Source organism: Echeneis naucrates, chromosome 21 (genome assembly GCF_900963305.1).
Source record: "Echeneis naucrates chromosome 21, fEcheNa1.1, whole genome shotgun sequence".
In the NCBI taxonomy this organism is placed as follows: Eukaryota; Metazoa; Chordata; class Actinopteri; order Carangiformes; family Echeneidae; genus Echeneis; species Echeneis naucrates.
In genome coordinates, this window is record NC_042531.1 from 4,575,402 (window position 1) to 4,597,083 (window position 21,682).

Below are 21,682 nucleotides of genomic sequence, written 5' to 3' on the forward strand. Positions count from 1 at the left end.
AGAGTCACATCTTTACAGAACACTTTATTTACATGGCCCTTCACAGTGTAAAATAGAAACTTTATTCATGGAAATACTTACAAAAAGGCCATTTACCACTGAACATTCTCTTTAAATAGTACTCTAGGGTTATTTACATCTTTACAGTGTATTCAAAATACTCTTTTGGTAGCGGCCTCTTCACAAACAAAGACAAGTATGGCAGATTTTGGTCCCTGTCCGAGGAGGGAGGGAGCGGAAGAGGGCTGCCCTCTGAATCAAAAATCAACTCTTGATCTCTAGACCTTAATTCAGATTATTTGTGTATATTTGAGAAAATTAGAACAGGCCTGACCAAAAATAAGAGGATCATTGGAACAAAACAAATAATATTCTGCAACAAAAAGGTAGCTTTTCTTTTAAATTACATTAAATAAACATTCTCAAATCTACACAAGTGCATTCACGGTTAAGTGACAAGAAGTTGGTTTGAGATTCATGGCAAGGAAAGCGGGGGCTGTTCAGGGGGGGGATGTTATTTGGCAGCAACCAGCACATTGGGACAAGCTGGCATCCGAGACCTTGGTTCATCAGCACTCCAGGGGACAACAGTTTGTGTTGCATATCAGCTGTTTTGGGCTAAAATAAGATTAAAATGGAGTGGAGGGGGGGGCGCGTGAGGGGGGTAAAAGTAGCTCCAATGTTATTGCTGATCGTGATGCATTAGTATCAGTTCCTGAGCTTTTTGTCCCTGTATTTCAACATTTGTAACCAATGATGTTTCATCATTCGTAGTGATATCTAGACTGTGTTAACCCTCTCTGAGAACCTGCACTGCAAGACAAAGGCTTAAGTTTAACATCTCCAAAGGTAATGAAAGCTGTGGATCATTTCTCCCCCCAGGGGGGAACAAAAGTTATTCATCCTTAAGTTACTACTCAGTTATATTAATTTTTTGAATCTTGCAGCCAAACTGCAAGTTGACATACAGTATTTGAACTGAAGCACAATTTGACAGCAGTGGAGTGCTTCAGTTTGCGGAGTGTAGGAAAAAACAAAACCAAAAACATAACTCAGTCACACAGAAGAACATTCGACTCATTCTCCCACAAAACCAAATGCCCCCCTGAAAAAACAAAACATGGATAAACATGAAAACGCAAAAAAGTGAACGAATGTAAAGGAGCAAAGTGTTTCATGAGCGTCTCCGCTGAATCCCGTCTGACCCTGAGTTGGCTGAAAACGTGCACGTGACCTGAAAACCTTCCTCCACAGAGAAAACATGACCGGACGTCACATTCAGGTGAAGGCAGCTGTGCGTTCCTCTCCGGAAACATCCTGCACTCCCTTCGTTACACTCCCCCCTCCATGTTGACAACGGAGAGCTTATTCACTCCCCTTTGTCTCTTTAAAAGAAGTCAATCAAATCAGTGTGGTGGTGGGGGGGGGTAAACGAGGGAGACGCATCAGGATGGATTCGCGGATCAGAACCCATCCCTGCCTCAAATGTTCTACAGACCACAGAATCTCATTGCATAGGGAAACACTTCACTTGCAGCAATAAAATGCTTCCTCACTCCCCTTTTTTATATCTTAAAATGCACTTACGTCGTCCAGGGTCAACACTGCTTTAAGTCTATACTGTGTGTAAACCAACAAGACCATCACTAATGTTGATCAAATGAGTCCACTCAGGGGGGTGATAGTCGGAGCTGGGTGCTGCCTGGTCTCGTCTCTGCAGAGTGGGGGGGGGGGGCGGTAACGGAGGATAAGGGGAAGGAGAGGAGGGATCGAAGGACATTTAGGGTTGTCGGGTTGGTTATCAGAAAAGTTCAGTTTGGGAATGAGCTGGTCTCAGAGCGTGTCCACGTGGTTCATGTTATTGGATCTGTTGTGGATCTCCTCCAGGAAGTTTTCCAGTTGCTCAATGAGCACCCGCTTCTTGAACCTTTATGGGGGAGGGGGGGCAAATGGTAGCAAAAAAATGTTTAAGTTCATCATTAAAAAAAACAAAACAAACAACAACTTTCATTTTAGAATGTTTTCGTCTCATCTAAGTTACATAATGAAGATGTTTTGTTGATCACAGCTTATTGAAAGCAGCAGCAGATCCTATGAATCTCTGTTTGTTTGTCTGGGGAGTTTCAAGTAGGAGACTGTCCTGTCTCTATTTCTGCTCCCCCTGTACACCTTAAATCTCCACTGAGACTGAATCACGCCACCTGGAGATGATCTGGTGACTCTGTGGTGATTGTAGGTTGTAGGATGTATCAGAGGAGGGTTTGATTCTCTCTAACTTTTACAAAGCGGAGCAGCAGAAACCGTCTGCCTTCACAGAGGAATGGTGTTTCAAGAGGAGCAAAACTGCCAAAGCCATCATCGTGATGGGTTTGTGGAGCACAAGCACTTGCGTGTCCACTTGACCAGCAGATTGGACTGATGCTGTGTATGAGAAGGAGTGCACGAGCAGACTTTCTGAGGAAGGCCAGATCTTTCAGTTCATGCAGCTAAATCCAGTTTATCATGGAAATATAATACTGCTATTTTAGCACACCCCTTGTTGCACTTCCTGATGTAAATATGGTGTATTTTTATTCTGTATCTGGTTTTGCAATTTAGCCGCTGTGATTTTTGTTTCTAACTACATGGGCAAGTTCTCAGTCTGCGGTAACATGACATGTATGCTGAGTGAATTCTGTCTAGTTACCTGGCTGCCTCTTTGATGATGTTTTGGAGGAAGATGAGCCGGGTGTCCAATGTCCCCTGGATCTGTTTCAGGAGGAGGAAGATCTTCTCGTAGTCTGAAACAGAAGGAACTGAATCATTATTCACGTATTCCCATGAAAGCTGAAATCAATACTCTATTCACATGTAGAATATTAACTATCAATAATATGCAGTTATCCAATTTCCTCTCAGAAAACCTCTAATTAGCGTCATAATTTATTATCAGGCTGCAACAATGATTTTTCTCCCCTCTCAGCCTCAAAGTGAAATTACTCAAGATGTCAAAAATATTGAAATTTTCTTACATATAAGTATACACTTACATTTCAGAAGCTAGAGCCACTTAAATTTTAGCATTTTTGCTTAAATAACTAATGTATATTTTCTTAATTCTTACTGATGCATCAAAAACTGCCCGGTACCAGCAGTCAGGCATCAGACTTTGTCTTTTGTGGTTAAACTACTTCTAAAAGTGAAGTATAATCAAAAGTATTGTTTGGTACTACTACTTTTTTTTTTAACCCAAAGAATATCTATCCATGCTGAGCTCTACGTGAGACCACAGACCACGCTCACTGTACTTACGCCTGCCAGGTTTCCTGATCTCCTTGGTGATGAGCGCCCTCAGCTCGTTGTTGACCTTCATCGTCTCATTGTGAATGTGCTTCTTCAGAGCTGCAGGTGACAGGTAGCGAGGCGGCTGGTCGTCCACCAGCACCACCTCCATTCCTTCCTCGCTTGTGGGTGGCAGCTCGGCCACCTGAGGCCGCCCGTTCTCCTCCTCGTCCCGGTGCCGGAGGTCCTGGGGGTCCATGCCTGTGTGGTTCTCTTGGTGGTTGGCGGTCCCTGAGGGATGATCAGCCTCTGAGTCTGAGCTGCTGTCTGAGCCGTAGTGGTTCTGATTCAGGTGGTTAATAATGATGTCTGGTTCTGGTACTCCGTCATCCATGTCTATGAGATAAATAGATTTTGAAGACAGTGGCATTTGTTTATTCTGTTTGGTAGGAAAAATCATACTCAAGAGTTTTTAATTTCTACAAAACACAGCATATGTATGGCAAACACTGCGTTATGTCTTTAGTGGCTTTGGAGAAGCTTTGTCAAGTTTCAGGTTATGCAGGTCTACTGGGGAGGGGATTTCAGGGGGATTTCTGTAAACTTAGAAATGAGTGTGTGAAGGTTAGCAGTACTGTCACATTAACACCTGGATTCTGACATTGTGTTGAATAAAATATTTGATGTGAAGAAATGCGTTAATCTGTGAATAATATCTAGAAATCACAAACTAGTAATTATGATAATTACACCGCTGCAGTATAACAGAAAGGTGATTAGTGAATTGTGCGATAAATTTATTGTTTAGTGTAGTGTTGTTTAGTGTTTTTGGAGCTGCATTGAATTTTTAGAGAGCAAAAGGCAGGAAACCTGGTTCTGCTTCTTCGGTTACTAATAGTCTTTTTCTTTTCTTTTTTTTTTTTTTATCTTTCTCCAACAACCACAAAGCCACTGGAGTACCAATGTTGATAGTTTCACAACAATGCAGTCACGCAAAAGGTTGGAAAGTGGTCCATCCAAATTTAGCTGCCCCCCCCGCCCCCCAAAAAAAAAAAAAAAAAAAAAACAAAACTAAAGAATAACCCTCTCAGTAAAGAAATTAATTCGATAAGACTGTCAGACACACACGCACAACAGGTTTTGGTGAGATCTGAAAACACCACAGGGCATCTTTAAACACTGACACACAAATGTTTGTGCTGAGACTAAGATGAAATAAAGTGTGTATGGCCTTGATAAAAAAAACTCACCTGTCGTGGGTCGAGGGCTTGCAGGGGGTGTTACTGGGGGTGTGTAGGCCCTGCCCAGACGCAGCAGAGGGGACATACAGCGGCGCCTCTTGGGACCCCCGCCCTGCATGTTGCTGCTGTCTCCCGGTCTTTTGCCTTTATTCTGAGGTCCAGTCACAAACTCGTCTGCCTCGTCGATCATCATGCCCTGAGAGAAAAGTGAGGAAGACAAAAGTAACGGTCAATTTTACTGCTTATCTATCAAAAGGCTTATCCTCATAAAAAGGGTATTGGCATGACTCAGGGGGATTAACCTTCTTGTCCAGTTTGAAGGGGTTGCCGAATGTGTGGAGGCGTTTGGGCTGCTCAGGGTCTGCGTCTCGAAGAGGCTGAGGAGCAGCTTTTAGGAAGTCCTGGTAATTGCCCATCTGGGCGATTGGCACACTGTGGAGCTGGTCTGGACAGGAGAAAAGGAAAAATCACCAACATGGAGGAGGTAAGGTACAATTTCTGAGACACCAGCTGAACATCCAGACAGTGACTTACCTGAGTCCTGCCCCCTGAGAGTGCAGACGCTGGTGTTGAGGAGATTTCTCCTCATTCGGCTCAGCTGGTCCAGCAAGTGGCTGCGTGGGATGTCGTAGGGATTCCTAAAACTCTGAGGTTTCAGGCCCTGAGTGTGACACAAGACAGATGGGATTGTAAATTTAACAATGCAAGGTAAAAATCCAGCCTCCCTTAAAGTCAAGAAAAACATTTTGCGGTGAAATACTGCTGTACCGGCTATAACTGAAAGGATTAGGCCTGAAAGAGTCAACCATCTTTCAAAGGCCAAAGTGCTCTGAGCACACAAACATACTTCATAAAACATCTCAATATACACCTCAGGGCCGCTGCATGGGAAGCCAGGGAGGGAGAGTCTGATTGAGTAGTCAGATTTGAGAAAGCGGTCTGTTATGTTAATGTAAAAAAAATAAAAAATAAAAAATTGCAGCTCAGCGAACATCAATAAGAGACAAAGTTGATTTGTGTAATTGTGGCTGAGTAACAAGGGTACTTAGATGTGCTTCCTCATAAAAGCTTTTGATTGTATATGTATGATAAAGAAAGGTTCAATTTAGAAAACTAAAAAGGAAATAAACAGATCAAATCTGACCTTGTTCAGCAGTGCCAGATGAAAACCCTGAAACTCTTTGGGGTTGAGCTCCAAGGGCAGAGTCGGGCCGTCGCCTGTGAGACTCTGGAGCTGCTGGATGAAGTCGCGGCGCTGGGCCAGAGATATACCGCCACCCCGCCATCGCACCTTAATGCCGGCCTCTGGGGGAGGCTTTTTACCAATGGAGGCAATTAGCCTGTCGTACTCGATCTTTGACTGTAAATAAGGACAAATTAGATGTTGTGAGAAGGCTTTCTGATAACATTAAAAGCAGGAACACTTTCCTTATCGTTAATAAATGGTTTAAAAACAACTGTATGCAGAAATTATTGGTTATGAGTGTATTTGTTGATGAATATAATTTGTCTACTTTAACTCTGAGTGGAGGCTAAAGGAAAAATTAGCTAAAATGGTTTACACTTGAAATACAGTTTTAATAATACAATATGTCTCTTGTTAAATTGTTGACAAATAAGATGTTCTGTGATGTACGCCCTAACAAAAGACCAACAACAAACCTGCTGACTGAGCTTCTTCAGGTACGACACCACGCTGTAGCTCAGGCCGTACTCCATGTTGTCGGCCAGCAGGTTTGGCGCTCCCATGATTCTTAGAGCTTTCCTCAAAGACTGTGGATAAGAGCACAGTCATTTTAATATTTTAATAAAAACATTAAAACATTGAAGAACTGAAGAGATGCCGACTCCACTAACCCCGATATAATATGGAGGCATGGTCTTCAGGTAGTTCTCAAAGGACTGCCGCCATTTGATGGTTGGTTTGAACTTGTGCACTTTGATTAAGTCGTCTGCAAAAAAAGAAAGTGGATGAATGTTAAATTTCAAATAAATCTAAATAACTGGACTCAGGGAAATTACAACACATACAGAGTCTTACTTACCCAGAAGCGGTAGAAGTACGGGGTAGTTGTAGGGCATCACAAACAAATTGACACAATTAAGAGCCGTGCTGGCCTTTAAGTAGCCGAAGGGTTGGCCCAGGTCACTGTACTTGGCACTGTTACATACAAACACCTAAAAGACGAAGGGAAAAATCAGCATGGTCACAAAACACAACACTGACAAGCTGCAGTTTTTCTCTGATGTGTGTGCAGGTCATACAATCAATAACGTCATCAATACTGAATAAATCATGTACGTTGATGAAAAGGTGTGAACGATCCCTTAAAAGTATTTAAAAAGCAGCCTGCATGTGTGTGTGTGTGTGTGTGTGTGTGTGTGTGTGTGTGTGTGAGAGGGGGATCCTTGTCATATCAGAAAGCAACAGGAAAAAGGTGGCAACAATCTTTCTGGTGTCCGTTGTTTACCACCAGCGGGGCAAATATGTTAAAGGTCTGAAGGTGGCAGCAGAGAAGCAGGCCTGAGCCGCCCCCCCACTGAGCATTGAGCTGCATGTTTGTGTGACAGTGTTAGCAACAGTGAATGAAAACAAACACACCTCATCTCAACATGCCCGAACATCCTAATATTACCATGTTGGTGTGTAACACTGAACATGTCACCATGTCAAGTCTCATGCAGCCGACACAGTAGCAACATAGCATGTTAGCATTAGCATTGCTCTGTTGCTAGAACAAATTTAGCACAAATCAGAGTTAACTTGCTTCAAGAATTACAGTTACACTATTTAAAAATAAATAAATAAAATAAATAAATCTCTGATTAAACCAAACAAAATTTTATGAATATTTAGTCACTTTGCCTAAACAATGGCATAAACATGAGGATTTGAATTTTGAAATCACAATAGCAAACTTTTTTTTTTTTTTTTTTACAAGGGTGGGATTGTTTGAGAGGAAATGTCAATGTTAATTTTTCTACATAAATTCAAAACAAAAACGGCAAAAGGCTTAGAAAGCGATCATTATGGTAAAGGGAACAGCGGTAAACAACATTAATGACAGTTGCTATGACAATAAGGAACTTTAGGTTTGATACTGATGTCGGTATCAGTAAGACGCTTTTATCACATCACTGTTAATACTCAGGTGTGTACAAAAATCTATTTATCAAACAAGCAGCCAACTTGAACACAATTATTGGAATTTTTCCTTTTTACTTACTGGACTATTTAGTAATAAAATAAAATGGATTTTTAGGCCAAACTCTGAAGTCCTTTATTCAAGAAGAGTTGCGTGTGTGCATGTGTGCCGTACCTGCCAGCAGGTGTGCGGGGATTTCCTCTCTAAAATGTACTGTGTGAGAGGTGAAGGCTCCAGCTCATACTTGTCGAAGGGCACCTTGTCTATCACCATGGGTTCAGCATCCAGACAGGAGAAACGAACGTGGGGGTGGGCTGAGCGGGGGGGCTGTCACACAGGGAAAAAAATTTATCATCTATGATGTACGTGCAAAAAAGGCCTATCCAGGAAAAAGCACACTGTCAAACCATAATATTTTACTCTGATGATTCCTCCACAAGTTTCTTACCAGCGTGGGGGAGTTCTGGTCTGGCCAGAAAGCCTCGGGGATAGGCCAGTGACCAATGGGAACACCAGTTTTGGGGTTGGGTCGCACATAGATCAGCTTGTGACAGCAATGCCAAGGCTGTGGACCAGACTTGAGCGCCTCGGCAGGAGCGTCTGCACAGAAACATTCAGGGGAGGATTATTAATCTACAGGTATAACAGGCCAGCGGTAGCTCAGACAAAAGGCCTCCATAAGATATGACACAAAACAAAATGGTTTTGATAAACTGAAACAGTGTGTAGGCAGATAAAATACGAAGGTGGGGGTTCTAACAGTGACATCCACCAGCTGTTTATGAACAGGGAAGAAAAGCTTAAAAGGGATTAAAAAATAGAAAACACTGAGTGGGAGAGCGCAAAGAGCTCCTCCACTCATCAAACAAATGCAGCACAGCAGTTGTCAACAAGGACTTTAAGAAATAAAGTGGGCATACATTTTATTTAGACAAACTAAAGATCTTACCCTCTAGTGGAGGAGGGTCAGGCCCGGTCTTCTCAAAGTTTATCACCACTCCGCTCTGAATTTTCTGCACCAGAGACTCCAAACACTGATTCAACATACGCTGAGAGAACACACTGTAGGACCGTCCTGCAACACATAAAAGACACATGCATTTAAGTTCACAGTGTTGGCCTTCACCATTATGGAACCTGATTGTGTGGCGCTGTGTACACAAGTCAAATCTATTTGCATTCAGTAGCTGCATTACTTTGCTGATGAGTTTTAATTTAATAGTCGTTCTCTTTTTAGCTCCAACAACACCTGAAAGAAATATTTAGCTCATTAGCCGCTAAATGCTTCTCTTTCTTCTCCTGCTACTAGTCTAACTTGATCTGCTGTTTGATTCTGAGGAGGAAGTGCAGAGTGGATTTAGAGACTGAGTCACATGTTTTATGAGCCATAAAAACTAAATAATCAGCTAAGAGGCTAAAATGCTCCACAGCACAGAGACAAACTACTGAGGTGGGTGAAGAATCGCTTTGGGTTTGTTGCAAGCTTAACTCACTTAATATGTAGTCAGTGTAATGGCATTGTATACACATTTAATATAAAACTAATTAAAATTCATTAAAGCAGCTCAAAATTGCAAATTAAGAACTAAAACTAAACTCGCCATACAGGGTGATATTGGCATGGCTTTACTGTTCTAGTAGGAAAAACCTGACTCATTTTTAATCAGGTAAATGATGAACACATTTATTTTTATTATTCAAAGTTTAATTTTTTCTGTGGGGCTGAACAATGTGCAAAACAAAGGACTGCATAAGTTTTACTGGTGGAATCAAAAGACATACAAGTTTTAAGGTTAAATTCCGAGAAACAGTTAAACATTTTTCCCAATAATACAATTTAGTTTTTATGTATCATTCCTATTGTTTATAGAGACATAACTCACTGGATGTTTTGCTTGACGCTTTTAATGCAAGAAAGATGAAGGATTCAACCTGGTTCCTAAGGTATTTTGCCAATTTCAAACCAGATACACAACGCTGCCAGCTGTCAAAACTCAGACATGCACAAATGAGTACAAATGCGTCACCTGTTCTAACAAAAATCCAGGATGAAAGCACACAATACTATTTATATGTAAAGTTCTTAGTTTCATTTAAACATTTTCATAGTGCACACACAGTGCAATTTGAAAGCACTCTAACAGCGTGCTCATCTTGATGGGGTTATCATTCTCTATGCACAACTAATGCAAAAAAAAAAAAAAGTACATTTGCATGAGGCATAGCTCTGGAAGCACAAATCTGCTTTAGTTTATTCATCACAGCATCAGACAAATGTACAGAGCGTGTATCAAACGCCGTCTTAACAAAGCTACAGCTGATTAGTAAAATTCAACTTCCTGGCCATTTGCCTCCGACTTCACCTCTTGTGACCTTGTTATGCACCCATTCACTTGCTCATTTCAAAAGGCAGCGGCTTTGTGTCAGGTCTGCCATCAGCAGTAATGGACAGGCAGCATGTACCGTAGACTGTCGGTGACAATGGAGCTGTGTCATGTTCTGCATTCAGCACCACCGGCTGCAACACAAGCGTCGGTGTGCTCTGTTGTGTGTGTGTTAATCTTAACCTGCCATCAGCATCATTTTAGTCTGTTCCTCCTTCCAGCTGCTTCCACAGCCAGGCAGGATGAGGGGCTATGAACAGGACGGGTTAATGTTTACTTCTACAAGATGATGTTCTTTAAAACTGGCAGGCTGGCTGCCAGGGTTTGACTTCCCCCCCACAGCTGGGACGGAGGATTAAAAATGGAAATCATTAGACTAATAATGTACGACGGCCCTGAGAGGGAGAAAAGAACAGGTCCAGGTCCAAGACTGAACCAGGTGGGAAAATCCGGGCTTCCCTCACCGTAGTCAGCATTCACTATTGAAGTGCACTTGAGCAAATCACTTAACCAACAAACCCCGCCTCCCCCAACAAGAACATGCGGTGCTCTACTCGGGTTGTTCAGCTCCCAGCAGCAAACTTGTAAACACAGGTAGTTCCGAATGTTGAGCAACACTAAAGCTCCGTGCTGTTCCTCGCCAATTCTTAACACACAACAGTTACCAAGGTGATCTTTACCTCTATCGTCAGGTTTTAAAAAAATAAAATAAAATAGACTCATTCTCTCTAATCTATGCGCATCGACAGACGATTCATCAGCTTGCAACAGAATACATTTAGCAAATAGCTATTTTGATCTTGTGTTATAAATACTTTGAGCTTGTCCCAGCATGTTCCGGGGGGGTTCTGTTGTAGAAATTAGGCCTGTGTCCGTCCCAAGAGGAATATTTCTACGGTGGGTTTTTTTCCCAAAATAACATTACGACGATATTCACACTCAGCTGTCAACCTATTACATACACCTTGATACATCCAACGGCCCTTTAATGTTCAGTTTATACTTTAAAGTGTTTCAGAGAGGTGTTCATCCAACCCTATTATCATTTTAGAGGATGTAACTTTTGTTGCTGCTCAGTTATCTGTGCCATTAACCCTACCCTCATTGATATAAATCACTCACTCACTCTCGCACATCTTATACCGCTTATCTGTCTCCAGGTCGCGGGGGCTGAGGGCGAGGGCGGGGTCACCCTGGACAGGTCGCCAGTCAATCACAGGGCCAACACAGAGAGACAAACAGAGAAACAACCACTCAGACACACACAGTCGCACTCAGACCTAAGGGTATTTTAGAGTCACCTGTTAACCTAAACATGAAGTCTTTGAACAGCGGGAGGAAACCCACGCAAGCATGGGACGAACATGCAAACACCACACAAAGAGGCCCCAGGCCCGGAAACTGAACACACAACCTTCTTGGTGTGGGACAACAGCGCTAACCACGATGTTGCTGTGCTGCCCTTATATAAATCAGGTAAACAAAATTAAAAGAGCAACATCTGGCTCTATAAAACACAAAATTGTGTGGTGCTGAACTCTGGTGTCTTTCCAAATTGCCAGCTGTCTTTGTGTAATGTTTGAAAAAGACACTATGAGGATGACTATGTAGTTTTTACTTTTATTTTTCTTGCAGGCTACATTACTAATAAATTATAAATGCTGCAGACACAACCATCTGAATCTCAATATCTAGTGTATTGTTTTTCCAAATTATTGGACTGTTTGTATTATTAGTGGATAGACTGCAATAACAGGACCAGCTGAGCGAGTGATCAAATTACACCGCTGGTCAGCCGACTACCACGTGAGCAGGTCATGAATTTGCACCACCGGAGGTTCTGCTGAGTGTTGGAATTACCTCGTTTGTTGTTGCTTTTTTAAAATGATTTAATACAAACAACTTAGCCTACCTGTCTCTAAATTAAGACTTTTCGGAACCCCTTTTGCCCCATTTCTTGAAAGACACATTGAGACAAATCTGTAGACAAACTTTAGCGACGTTTTTTTTAGAGGCAAATCAACTTTTACCTCTAGAACACAAGTTCGGACTTTTGCTGCGCAGACACACGTCTCTGTCACATACAGCTAAATACTGCAGATGTGAGCACAGAGGAGGAGCTATGTACAGATGATCTACTGAAAACGTCTCTCCCTCTCTTCTCAGCGCATATTATTTGGAGAAAAAGGCCCAATCCGAACTTCGATATTTTCTCAGCTTGGACGATTCTCTTCCAGAGCCACAGAAGACGCAACCATTTCCCAGCTGAGGGTGCAAAACACATATTTAACCAAATGCAAGCAGTCTGCCTACCTCCCGTGACCTCACACATGGGGGTGATGGGAGAATCGTCAGGCGGGACGCCTCCGAGGGGTTCAGGCTCTACTGAAGCATTGCCAGGGATCCGCAGCACCAGAGCGAACAGACGCTGGTCCCAGCGGAAGGGCTCCTTGGTCAGCTCACTGCCCGGCAGCGGGGTGGTCAGAGGCAGATGGAGCTGGACGATGGAGGAAACATGAACGTTAATGACAGAGGAGGCACAAATCATAAACTAGAGACAAGGTTTTCTTATGGGATCGAGTTTCTTAATTCACCATATAATTCAGTTATTTCCATTTGGTTATCTTGTATAAAGAACAATTCTCTTTTCAGCATGCACAGGATTTGCTACATCAAATCTTATTTCCTTTACCATTTAAAATTCTATAAGCAATTTGGTAATTAACCATGAAGTCCAAACTGTTCAAAGGCATTTAAGCAGGCAGCCACATCAAACTGAAAATGAGAGTGTCTATGCTTTAACAGCAGGAGTTGACATCACTTTGTTTTTATACATTTTGTTTTCAGACATTTCTTAGTCAGGCCAGACTTTTAAATTACTAGCAAAAGAGCTATAATTAAAGTCCCCAGCAAATGTCACTTTAACTTGTGTCCAGCCTGAACAGGTCCAAGGTTGGAATTATTACAGCGGCCATAAATTATACTGTGGCTGCAGAATCATAGATTTAACCGTAGGTGTCCTCCACAAGTTTTAATTCTAAAGCTATCAAAGTGACTTCATTCTTTAAGGAGGCTCTCTCCCTCTCAAAGGGAATAGCCTCACAAATAGCAGGGACGCCAGATGAAAATTTAAAGAAAAAAAGCAGAAAAATAGAAATTATTTCAAGTTGAGTGAGTTAGTGGGTCAAAAATCTGAGCAGCAGACCACAGACGAGTCATTTAAAGGTGACACTGTGTTTTCATGAATGATCTTGGTGGTTGTACTTCTGTGTTATAATTACAGCTTAAGTGAGAGCTTATGAATTGACTGACAGAAAACTAAGCAACAACTGCACCGGAAATCAATTAATCAAAGAAAAAAAAAAAAAGTTTGAAATTATGTATTTTCAAGTCAATGAATAAGCCTGCTGTTTTTGGTTTCACATATCTGTCTGTAATCACTGTTGAATATACATACGTTTAACCTTCCTAATCGCCATCACTTACCTAAAAATCACAATCTAAAGATCAATTAGGAAGGATGAATAATGTTTAATTATTTGGGGCATCTGGAAGAAAAATGCCTTTGGCCTTGCAAATATGAATATGTGCTTAGGATTTTTTTTCCCCCCACTTGATTTGATGATAAAGATGAATTAATCAACTTGAGTTTAGGGAAACTGAAAATGACATTTTTCCTTATAATTGATAAAACGGTTGATTAAATCTGTGTTTTACTTACAGCCTAAACCCTGTTTCTATCATCCATCTGAGGTGGAGATGTTTAACTATGTGGTAGCTTACAGAGACAGAGGTAATGACTCTGTTGCTTCATAGTCATGGGATGGATCTAATTTTAACACACTTCATTAACAGCAGAGGCTCTGTGAGTCAAAGTTTAGCCTCAGTGACACAGCAGGAAAATGGTTATATTCGTGTGTTGAAGTGAACAATGTGGGATCAGACAGGCCCTTGAGTTGTCTTTCAACCAAGAAATAAGCCCTCCCGACTGGCTGGGACTCCTCATCCCCGTGGAGACATTGGCTGACCTCGTCTTGGACTCCGCCGGTGCTTGTCAGCTTGTTGCCGTCGGTGATGGCGATTATGATGGCAGGTTCGAGGAAAAAGGGATTTCTTCCCTGCAAGGAGAAAAAAGACAAGATTTTTTTTAATCAAATCACAATTTAAATATTAAACAATGAGAGCAGATAAAAGTAAAGTGTCATATTGGAAAGAGTTAAGAGCATTGATAGCAGTCAAGCACAAACGCCATAGTGGAATTAGCACCTGCATCTTTATGGCACTTGAAACATCCCGGGCACAATTGAGCACATTTAACCTACCATTACATGGATAACTTACAGGGGATCTATTTTAGGTGAGTGGGTGTCTGAAAGAGAGAACCTTAACTCTAGAGGATGATAAATAGAAACAGGAAAAGCACCGTCTAGTACAGAGTGACTACAGCTGCAATTACTTGTCTGCAGTAAACATTCAGGCCATCCTCCAAGATGGCAGAGTGTATAACCTGAGGATCTATATGGATCCTCTTCTCTGCTGGACCTCACAGTATTTCATGACATCAGCACACACACTATACATCACACAGCCTATAGATCAGGCCTGTGGGTTCACCGCAGAGGGCCAAAGGAAAATGTGGCGAGTTGACCTCAACGCAGCGGTCAGTGCGCGGGCCCTCACTGAGTCATACGGACTTCATAAAGGCCACGCAGTTCTGACAGCGGTGCAACCATTAATGGGGCTGGACTCGCTTGGTTTGAACTCTACCTGTAAGCTGCAGTTTCTGCTGAATGATGGATTTGTGCAGTTACAAACGGGTCAGTGTAAACAGAGCAGGACACTATCGACACCAACAGTTCTGTAGGTATCCTTGACAACATGGATGTGCTTCCCTCACTTGACTCACTTCCCCAAAAATTCCTTTATGATATCAGGCACGTTTCTGAGCATGGTAATGAAGAGGAGGTTAGGGCAATGTGTGACGCGGATGAAACACCACCCATTTGGCTCTCTCTGCTTTTACTGCTGCTATTCATGCAAGTGCTGCTTCTAATGCAGCTCTTTAAATCAGATTTAGGGGCATTGGCTCAGTCGATATTGACAACACACAATCAATCGGCTCTGCTCCCCTGATCTTGTTCACTGCCGTCTGGAAGGTCAGTGTATTGGCATGTGCAGAGCTGGAGCAATCAGTTAATAACTAATAAGTCAGCATGTATTTTGATGAATGATTAAATTAAGTTTTAATGAATAATGCCAGAGATTTTCTAGCTTTAACTTCTCAAATTTGGAAAGTTGCTTATTTATCCATTTTATATGAAACTGCAGAATTAAAAAAAAGATGGTTATTAGATTTGGGAAAACAAGCCATAACTGCGACATAAAGATGATAAACTAACTCAAACAATTATCAATGCATTAATCACTAATGAAGAGTGAATAACTGCAGCCTGAATGGAGATCTGTCTATGTAGTCAGCTGCAGCCAAGTCCATCTGAAGCATCAGCATCTCTGGTCTGCTAAAACAATGGTGGAGAGCCATTACAGCCTTGTTTACCTCCCCCGCTGACATGTTAACTGATGGCCAAACATGACTGCTCACATCATTTCCTTGCTCTCATCCTTCCCCGTCCTTTTTCATTGCTCCCTTAATAAAATTGTGATCAGTGTCAGGATTCCTCTCTTCCTCCATGCCACTCTTCCATTTCCCAAGGGAGAGACATCTCAGATGCCTGGCAACCTGGAGGGCTCTTTGTTACTGTAGAGAGAAGCACTCCAGGGCTATATTAACTCCCAGCACAGGCTTACTACTCTTTGCCTTCTCCCTCTCTAGCTCTCTACCCAGCAAACATCATACACCTTCAGCACTTAAGAGGATGACAATGGAAAATTAAAGTTGACTCGTCTGTGTGAATTAAGTGGGAGAGACAGGCGGATGATAGAGTTATTACATGGGGCACTTCAAATACCATGCCACCAAAACCCAGGCTACTGCGTTGCTTTGATTTACAGCTGTCGAAGCAAATCGAGATTGAAAAACACATGCGACAGAAAGTGTGCGCGGTCGTTGGATCGCTGATGAAACCTTTGTCAGGCTTGACTGCTCAAAGGAGAGAGTTGGAACGGGCTGCTCTATATCTTGAACACCGAGTTTAAGATCATTTTGTCAGGATTTCTGCACCATGGCCTTCTGAAGCCTAATATCACTTTAAGTGTAAAAACATGCTTATGTACATATTCCACTTCCCTTGGAGAGGAAAAAAAAAAAACAAACTGTTCTTTGCAGACTGGTTGAGTTTCAAATTTAAATACAAAATTAAACAACAGCTCAAATTAGATATGGTGCGCTAATGTTGTGCTAAAACAATATTAATGCACCACAATATTAATCAATTTGTCAATGGAGTGAACATTTTTAATGATCAAGCAAAATGGTCAATCTAACTAGATTCAGCTTGTCAAGTGTGAGGATTGCTTTCAATCAATTTAAAAAAAATTCTAAACTGAATAAAACTGTTTGGTTTTGGGCTGTCGGTTGGACAAAGGAAGGGAAATGAAGCCATCTCTCTAGGCTTTGGGTAATGGTGATGGGTATTTTACATTATTTGGTAATGTTTTAGGATTGACAAATTCTTGTAAATAAAGGGACTAAGGCAATAGGTAATACAAATGATAGCTAGTAGCAGCCCTTTGAGTAATGTTCATTACAACATTTCCTTTATAAAATATGCTAGCCACGTATAATTACAGTTCGGTTTTGACGTCAGAGTCGAATTGTGGCTATAGGGAGTGTGCCCTCTATTCTGTAACTGATCTTCTGCCAGTTGGGAAAAGGCAGAGAGAGGTCATTTAATTATAATCATTGTCAAATCAACCTGTCATTAGAGGTCAGTGGTAACCAGTGCAGGACACAGTAACCTTGATCTCTGCTTTTCTGTTTGTGTTTACAGAAAGTTGTGTGTCCATATCATATATGACAGCAGAGTTGATATTTGACAAACTCACCAAATGATGTACAAGCATGCTGCATGTACGCATTGGTCTGGATAACAGCATTGTCTCATTTGTCACTAAGGAAATGATTTGCCTCTAAACTGGGAAACAGACATCCAGATTCTTTATCGAACACAACTGTTCAGACTCTCTGAGCAGACAAACTGGGTATGAACTAGACTATTACACTACCATTAATAATGACCCCTTTGTTTCCCTGGAAGAAAACTGCACCTCCCTTTCAGACACTGGACTGAAGGGAAGAAAATGTTACTGTGCAATGTGTTGCATCTTTTGCAAGCCATTTTCAGTTTTGTTTTTTTTTCTCCCCCCCAAGTTTAAGCTTGAAATTAAGATTTGGCTTCTCTCATCATTTTGTGTTGCCCTACAGTATAAGTAGCATGATGAAAGAAGGCATCATGCAGTGCAGACAAGTAGACTAACATGAGCGAATCACATTGGGACTGCAGAATCCAATCATTTCTTTCCATTGCGGGTATCCAAAACAGCTCCACTTTCAACAACTACCTCCTTAAAATGGAAATTCAACCACTGACACTAAACTGATGATGTCATTAGACAGAACTTCTTGGAACCGGACCAGTAACACTGAATTAGTTACAGACTTTGTGTGCTCAATGAATATTTGTTGCAGGCTTCCAGCTGTGTATCACTCCTCCTCAGCTGGAGGTGAGAATTGTTTCAAATTCACAAATTCAATGCCAGTTGTGCAACATGAAGATGCACAAACACATTTAAAAATCTAGTTTCTCCTTTAACTTGCTTCACCGTTGTCACATTTAAACATTTTTTTGCGACTTGAGCTTTTCATGAAGATCATATTTCATAAGTCAATGGCTTTGTGAGACTAATTCCTTCAGTTAATGCTAAGATGGAAGGAAAAAAGAAACCAATCCCAGTTGTACAGCTTTACACTGTCTGAATCTCAGCAAGAGTAAAAACAGCTGATACTTTAAAAACAGGGGCAAAAACTTCAAATTGTCATATAAACATTTTAAAACGGCCTCTGGCAAGCTAGAAAGTACACAAACTTTGGTTGATCCATCTGGTTTGAAATAATTATATAATTATAAACAGTCCTGCAATAAATCCTACCATTGTGAAGGCTTTAATGCAATGTTGGAACTGACAGAGGAAAATCACTGATTCAACTTCTCCGTCACTTTAAAAGTTGTACTGAGAATTAGACATTTTAAATATTTTGTCCGCTTCATTTGTGTTAATGAGCGTAGTTTAAATGTTAGTCACGTCCCTGTGTAATAGGATAGGTCTAATGCAGTACAACTTTCAAACCAATCATTAAGTTGAAATAATCCACTAAAACCTTTCCTTCAAAACTCAATATAACACTAATAAAAAAAATGGACGTTAAGTTATGTTGCATTAGAATGCGTTAGGTTCAGCTGAGTATAACTAATAAATACGACTTCATGGGGCATTTATCCCTCCAAGACTGTGACAAATGCTTATATTTTAAATACACTGCGCTTATAGTAGAAAATTAGCATTAAGAACACTAACGAAAGGCATCAACTCAGCGGTGAAATCAACAGCAGTTACGGCCAGTAAGTTGTTTCTGTTTTGGGTTTTTTTTTTTTTTTTTTTTTTTGTACTTGTTGCTGTTATGTTTGTGTCTTGAGCACATGACTGAAAGTGTGTGGGGTCACAGTATGCAGGTGGTTGATGCTTGTAAGACTGGGGATGGGGAAGTGGATGAAGGGGTGGGACTCTGGAGGAAGGCGGGAAGAGGGAGGGGGCATCGGCACTTTGTCATACCACTTCCTAAACCTGATTGCCCTCCCTGTCCTCTTCAGTTGCTACATACCTGTCCATAGTTGTCTATCCCAGTCACTAATCTATTCAGATTGAGTAAATCAAATGCGGTCCTCAGGGACTGGCCAATAGTTGTCAGTCCAGTTGCTTGGAGATTCCTCAGCTCTGTCATGAATGTGGCATGGCTCTCTTTCCATCCAGCCTTTAAAAACAAAAATAAAACAAAAACATTTGGTTACTAAAAATGCATGAAGAAGAAGAAAAAAAAAAAAAAAAAAAAAAACTCAACACAAGTGAATGATTAACTTGTGTTTTTATTATTCTGAGTCTGAACTGATAAAACACTGATATATATATATATATATATATATATAAATAAATAATATTAATGTATATATATATAAAATATTAATATAGGTCGCTTCCTCTCTGTTCTGCACAAGCCAATCATTTGACAACAGAGCAGTCAGGGCCTTGATCTGTTTCTATCAGACAAATGCGACTAATGCGAAATTACAAAAGCACCCAAGTCGCCATGTGCGCCGTGACAATTTGGTCTAAACAATTAAAGTAGGCTACTCTGTCACCCCCCCCCCCCCCCCTTCTTCCTCTTCCTCCTCCTCCTCCTCACCCCCTCCCTCCCCAAAAGATATCACCTCGCTGTATAAATAACACCCAGAGTTCCTTGCTGCTCACACTGAAACAAAATGTCGGCCATGTTTTAAAAGGGGTATGAAAGCTCCTCCTGAAGATTTTTCCTCTACACAATTGATGTAGCGATCACAACGTGGCGGAGCGATGGAAGGACAAGTCAATCTGCGCAATGTAAAGCCGGACATGACCCGAAAACAAAAACAAAACAACAACAAAACAAAAACAAAAACAAAAAAAAAACAAAACAAAAAAAAAAAAAGTCTACCTTGATCCCGAAGGGAACGTCTTCAAAATTTACCAACATATACCGGTCCCCTCGGCTCGCCGGATCTCTCCCTCTGAGCTGTGGAAATAGTAGAGAATTATTGACGAGAGATCAGGATTTGACAGGCGAGCTCTGCAACAGCACAAAGTGGATCCAGGGGTCTCCCCGGTGTATGAATGTGTCCCGCGGTTACAGTACCTTCATAAAAGTCTCAACAGCGCCTTTTGCTATGTCCAGATAGGTAGTGCCCAGATGGGTGCGCTGGTTCATTGAAGCGGACGTGTCTATCAGAAAAAGTAAAACGGGCATTGTGATGGTAATGACACGTTCTGCATGGACTTGGTGTCAGTACAACCGGCCAAAACGCCAAAAAATATACCAAAAAAAAAAATTAAATAAAAAAATCTTTTGTTCTCCCTGCCGCCTTGTACCAACCTCTCAGTTAGCTAGCTAGCTGGCTGGCTAGTTAGCGAGCAGGCTAGCTAGCTAGCTAGCTAGCTGTCTGGCTAACTGCCTGGTCTCACACATTCTTTCCAAAAAAAAAAAAAAAAAAAAGTGTAAGAATAGTGAGTGTAGAGGCCCTTTCCGGGCGAACTAAACTAAAAAACTCACACCCTGGGGGCAGGTTATTGATTGACGAGGGATGTTGATAATTTTTACAATATTTTGTAAATATTCCTAAGTTTCATAGTAACAAAGTTCCCCCTCACACAGACTGCCTGCTTCTCCCTACACTGAATGCGCTCTGTCTCGTCCAGCGCTTTTAAACTCAGCCCCGCTCCTGGCCCCGCCCCCGAAGCGGTCTTTTACCGTCACGTGCTGCAAAATCTCTCCGCTCATTGGTCGGCCCGAGCCCCTCATTATCATATCCAAATAAGGCCAAAGCCGAGCTCCTTCTGCGCATGCTCGCTCTGCCCGAGAGGCAGGAATGCAAGGAGGATATTCAGTACGTTTTTATGTTATAAAGAATCACAACATGTATGGCGACGACCCCCCCCCCCACCACCACTATTTTTTTAGGGGGGGAGCATTGACTGCTGCTGTTGTTTGAGTGCAGGTCATTCACAAACGGGCACTATGTCCGCTCTGATTACATAATCAACATTTACTTCATCACAAGCACGGGCGTGGGCTACTGTGTGGAAGACAAGCCTTGAAGAGAGGAAACTGAAAGCAAAGGTGGAGGATATCTAGAAAAAACAAAAAACAAAAACAAAAACATAAACAAACAGTGAAACGTTAAACAGGCAATGCCAGTCAGCGCTGCCTGAAACTATTCGCTGGCACTGGGGCACTTGGTTTTTAATGTGATGGCCAAATGAAGACAGCCATTCTGCCAAAGGATCTGAAGGAAACCAGGTTTAGCTGAATAGTCGCTGCAAGGGATTGACATGCATGCACACACACACACACACACACACACCCTGCAGCTCGAAGATGGCAAGACTTTGTCTCTTTTCCGTGTGTGCAATGAGCTGCACACTCAGATAAAGGAGAGAAATGAAAACTATTATTCTAGCAGGACGTTTAAGAAGTGACATGTATGAGAAGAAGTGGACTGATCCGCTTCCTTCACAAGTATATTTAAAAAACATTATATGGGAGGAATATATTTAAACTATTTTACGAAACATTTGAGGATTATTTCTTTTTTTTTTCTCCAACAGGCTACACGACACCATATGACCGATTTTTGGACCACTCTTGATACCACATGACACTCGGCCCGATTGTGCAATGCAATTTACATAATATTGCTCCTTGGAAAATATCATCACTTCCGCAAAAATAAGAGGAAACCATCCGGCATCTAGTGATCGGAGAGAGGAGGAAGGTCTACTGCCTCTTGTTTGACAAGAGTTCTCAGGAACAAGATGCACACAACACTTCATTTTCCGGTCTGCCATTGAAATGTTTTTTCAGAATAAAATTATTTAAAGTTAC

The 21,682-nt window shown here is 41.6% G+C and overlaps 1 protein-coding gene across 1 annotated transcript; it reads right to left on the reverse strand.

Annotated features, from left to right (window-relative positions):
* Positions 1 to 17: 17 nt before the first annotated feature.
* Positions 18 to 20,460, reverse strand: ints6 (integrator complex subunit 6). Its single transcript, XM_029530917.1, has 18 exons — positions 19,937 to 20,460; positions 19,739 to 19,816; positions 18,872 to 19,021; positions 14,061 to 14,150; positions 12,346 to 12,529; positions 8,598 to 8,723; positions 8,097 to 8,248; positions 7,823 to 7,975; positions 6,548 to 6,680; positions 6,360 to 6,454; positions 6,165 to 6,275; positions 5,647 to 5,862; positions 5,037 to 5,163; positions 4,805 to 4,947; positions 4,512 to 4,698; positions 3,292 to 3,657; positions 2,687 to 2,780; positions 18 to 1,927 (listed from the first exon to the last, which is right to left on the reverse strand). Exons 1-18 carry the CDS (start codon positions 20,045 to 20,047, stop codon positions 1,834 to 1,836), a joined length of 2,610 nt encoding a protein of 869 aa, XP_029386777.1. The 5' UTR covers positions 20,048 to 20,460; the 3' UTR covers positions 18 to 1,833.
* Positions 20,461 to 21,682: the final 1,222 nt, after the last annotated feature.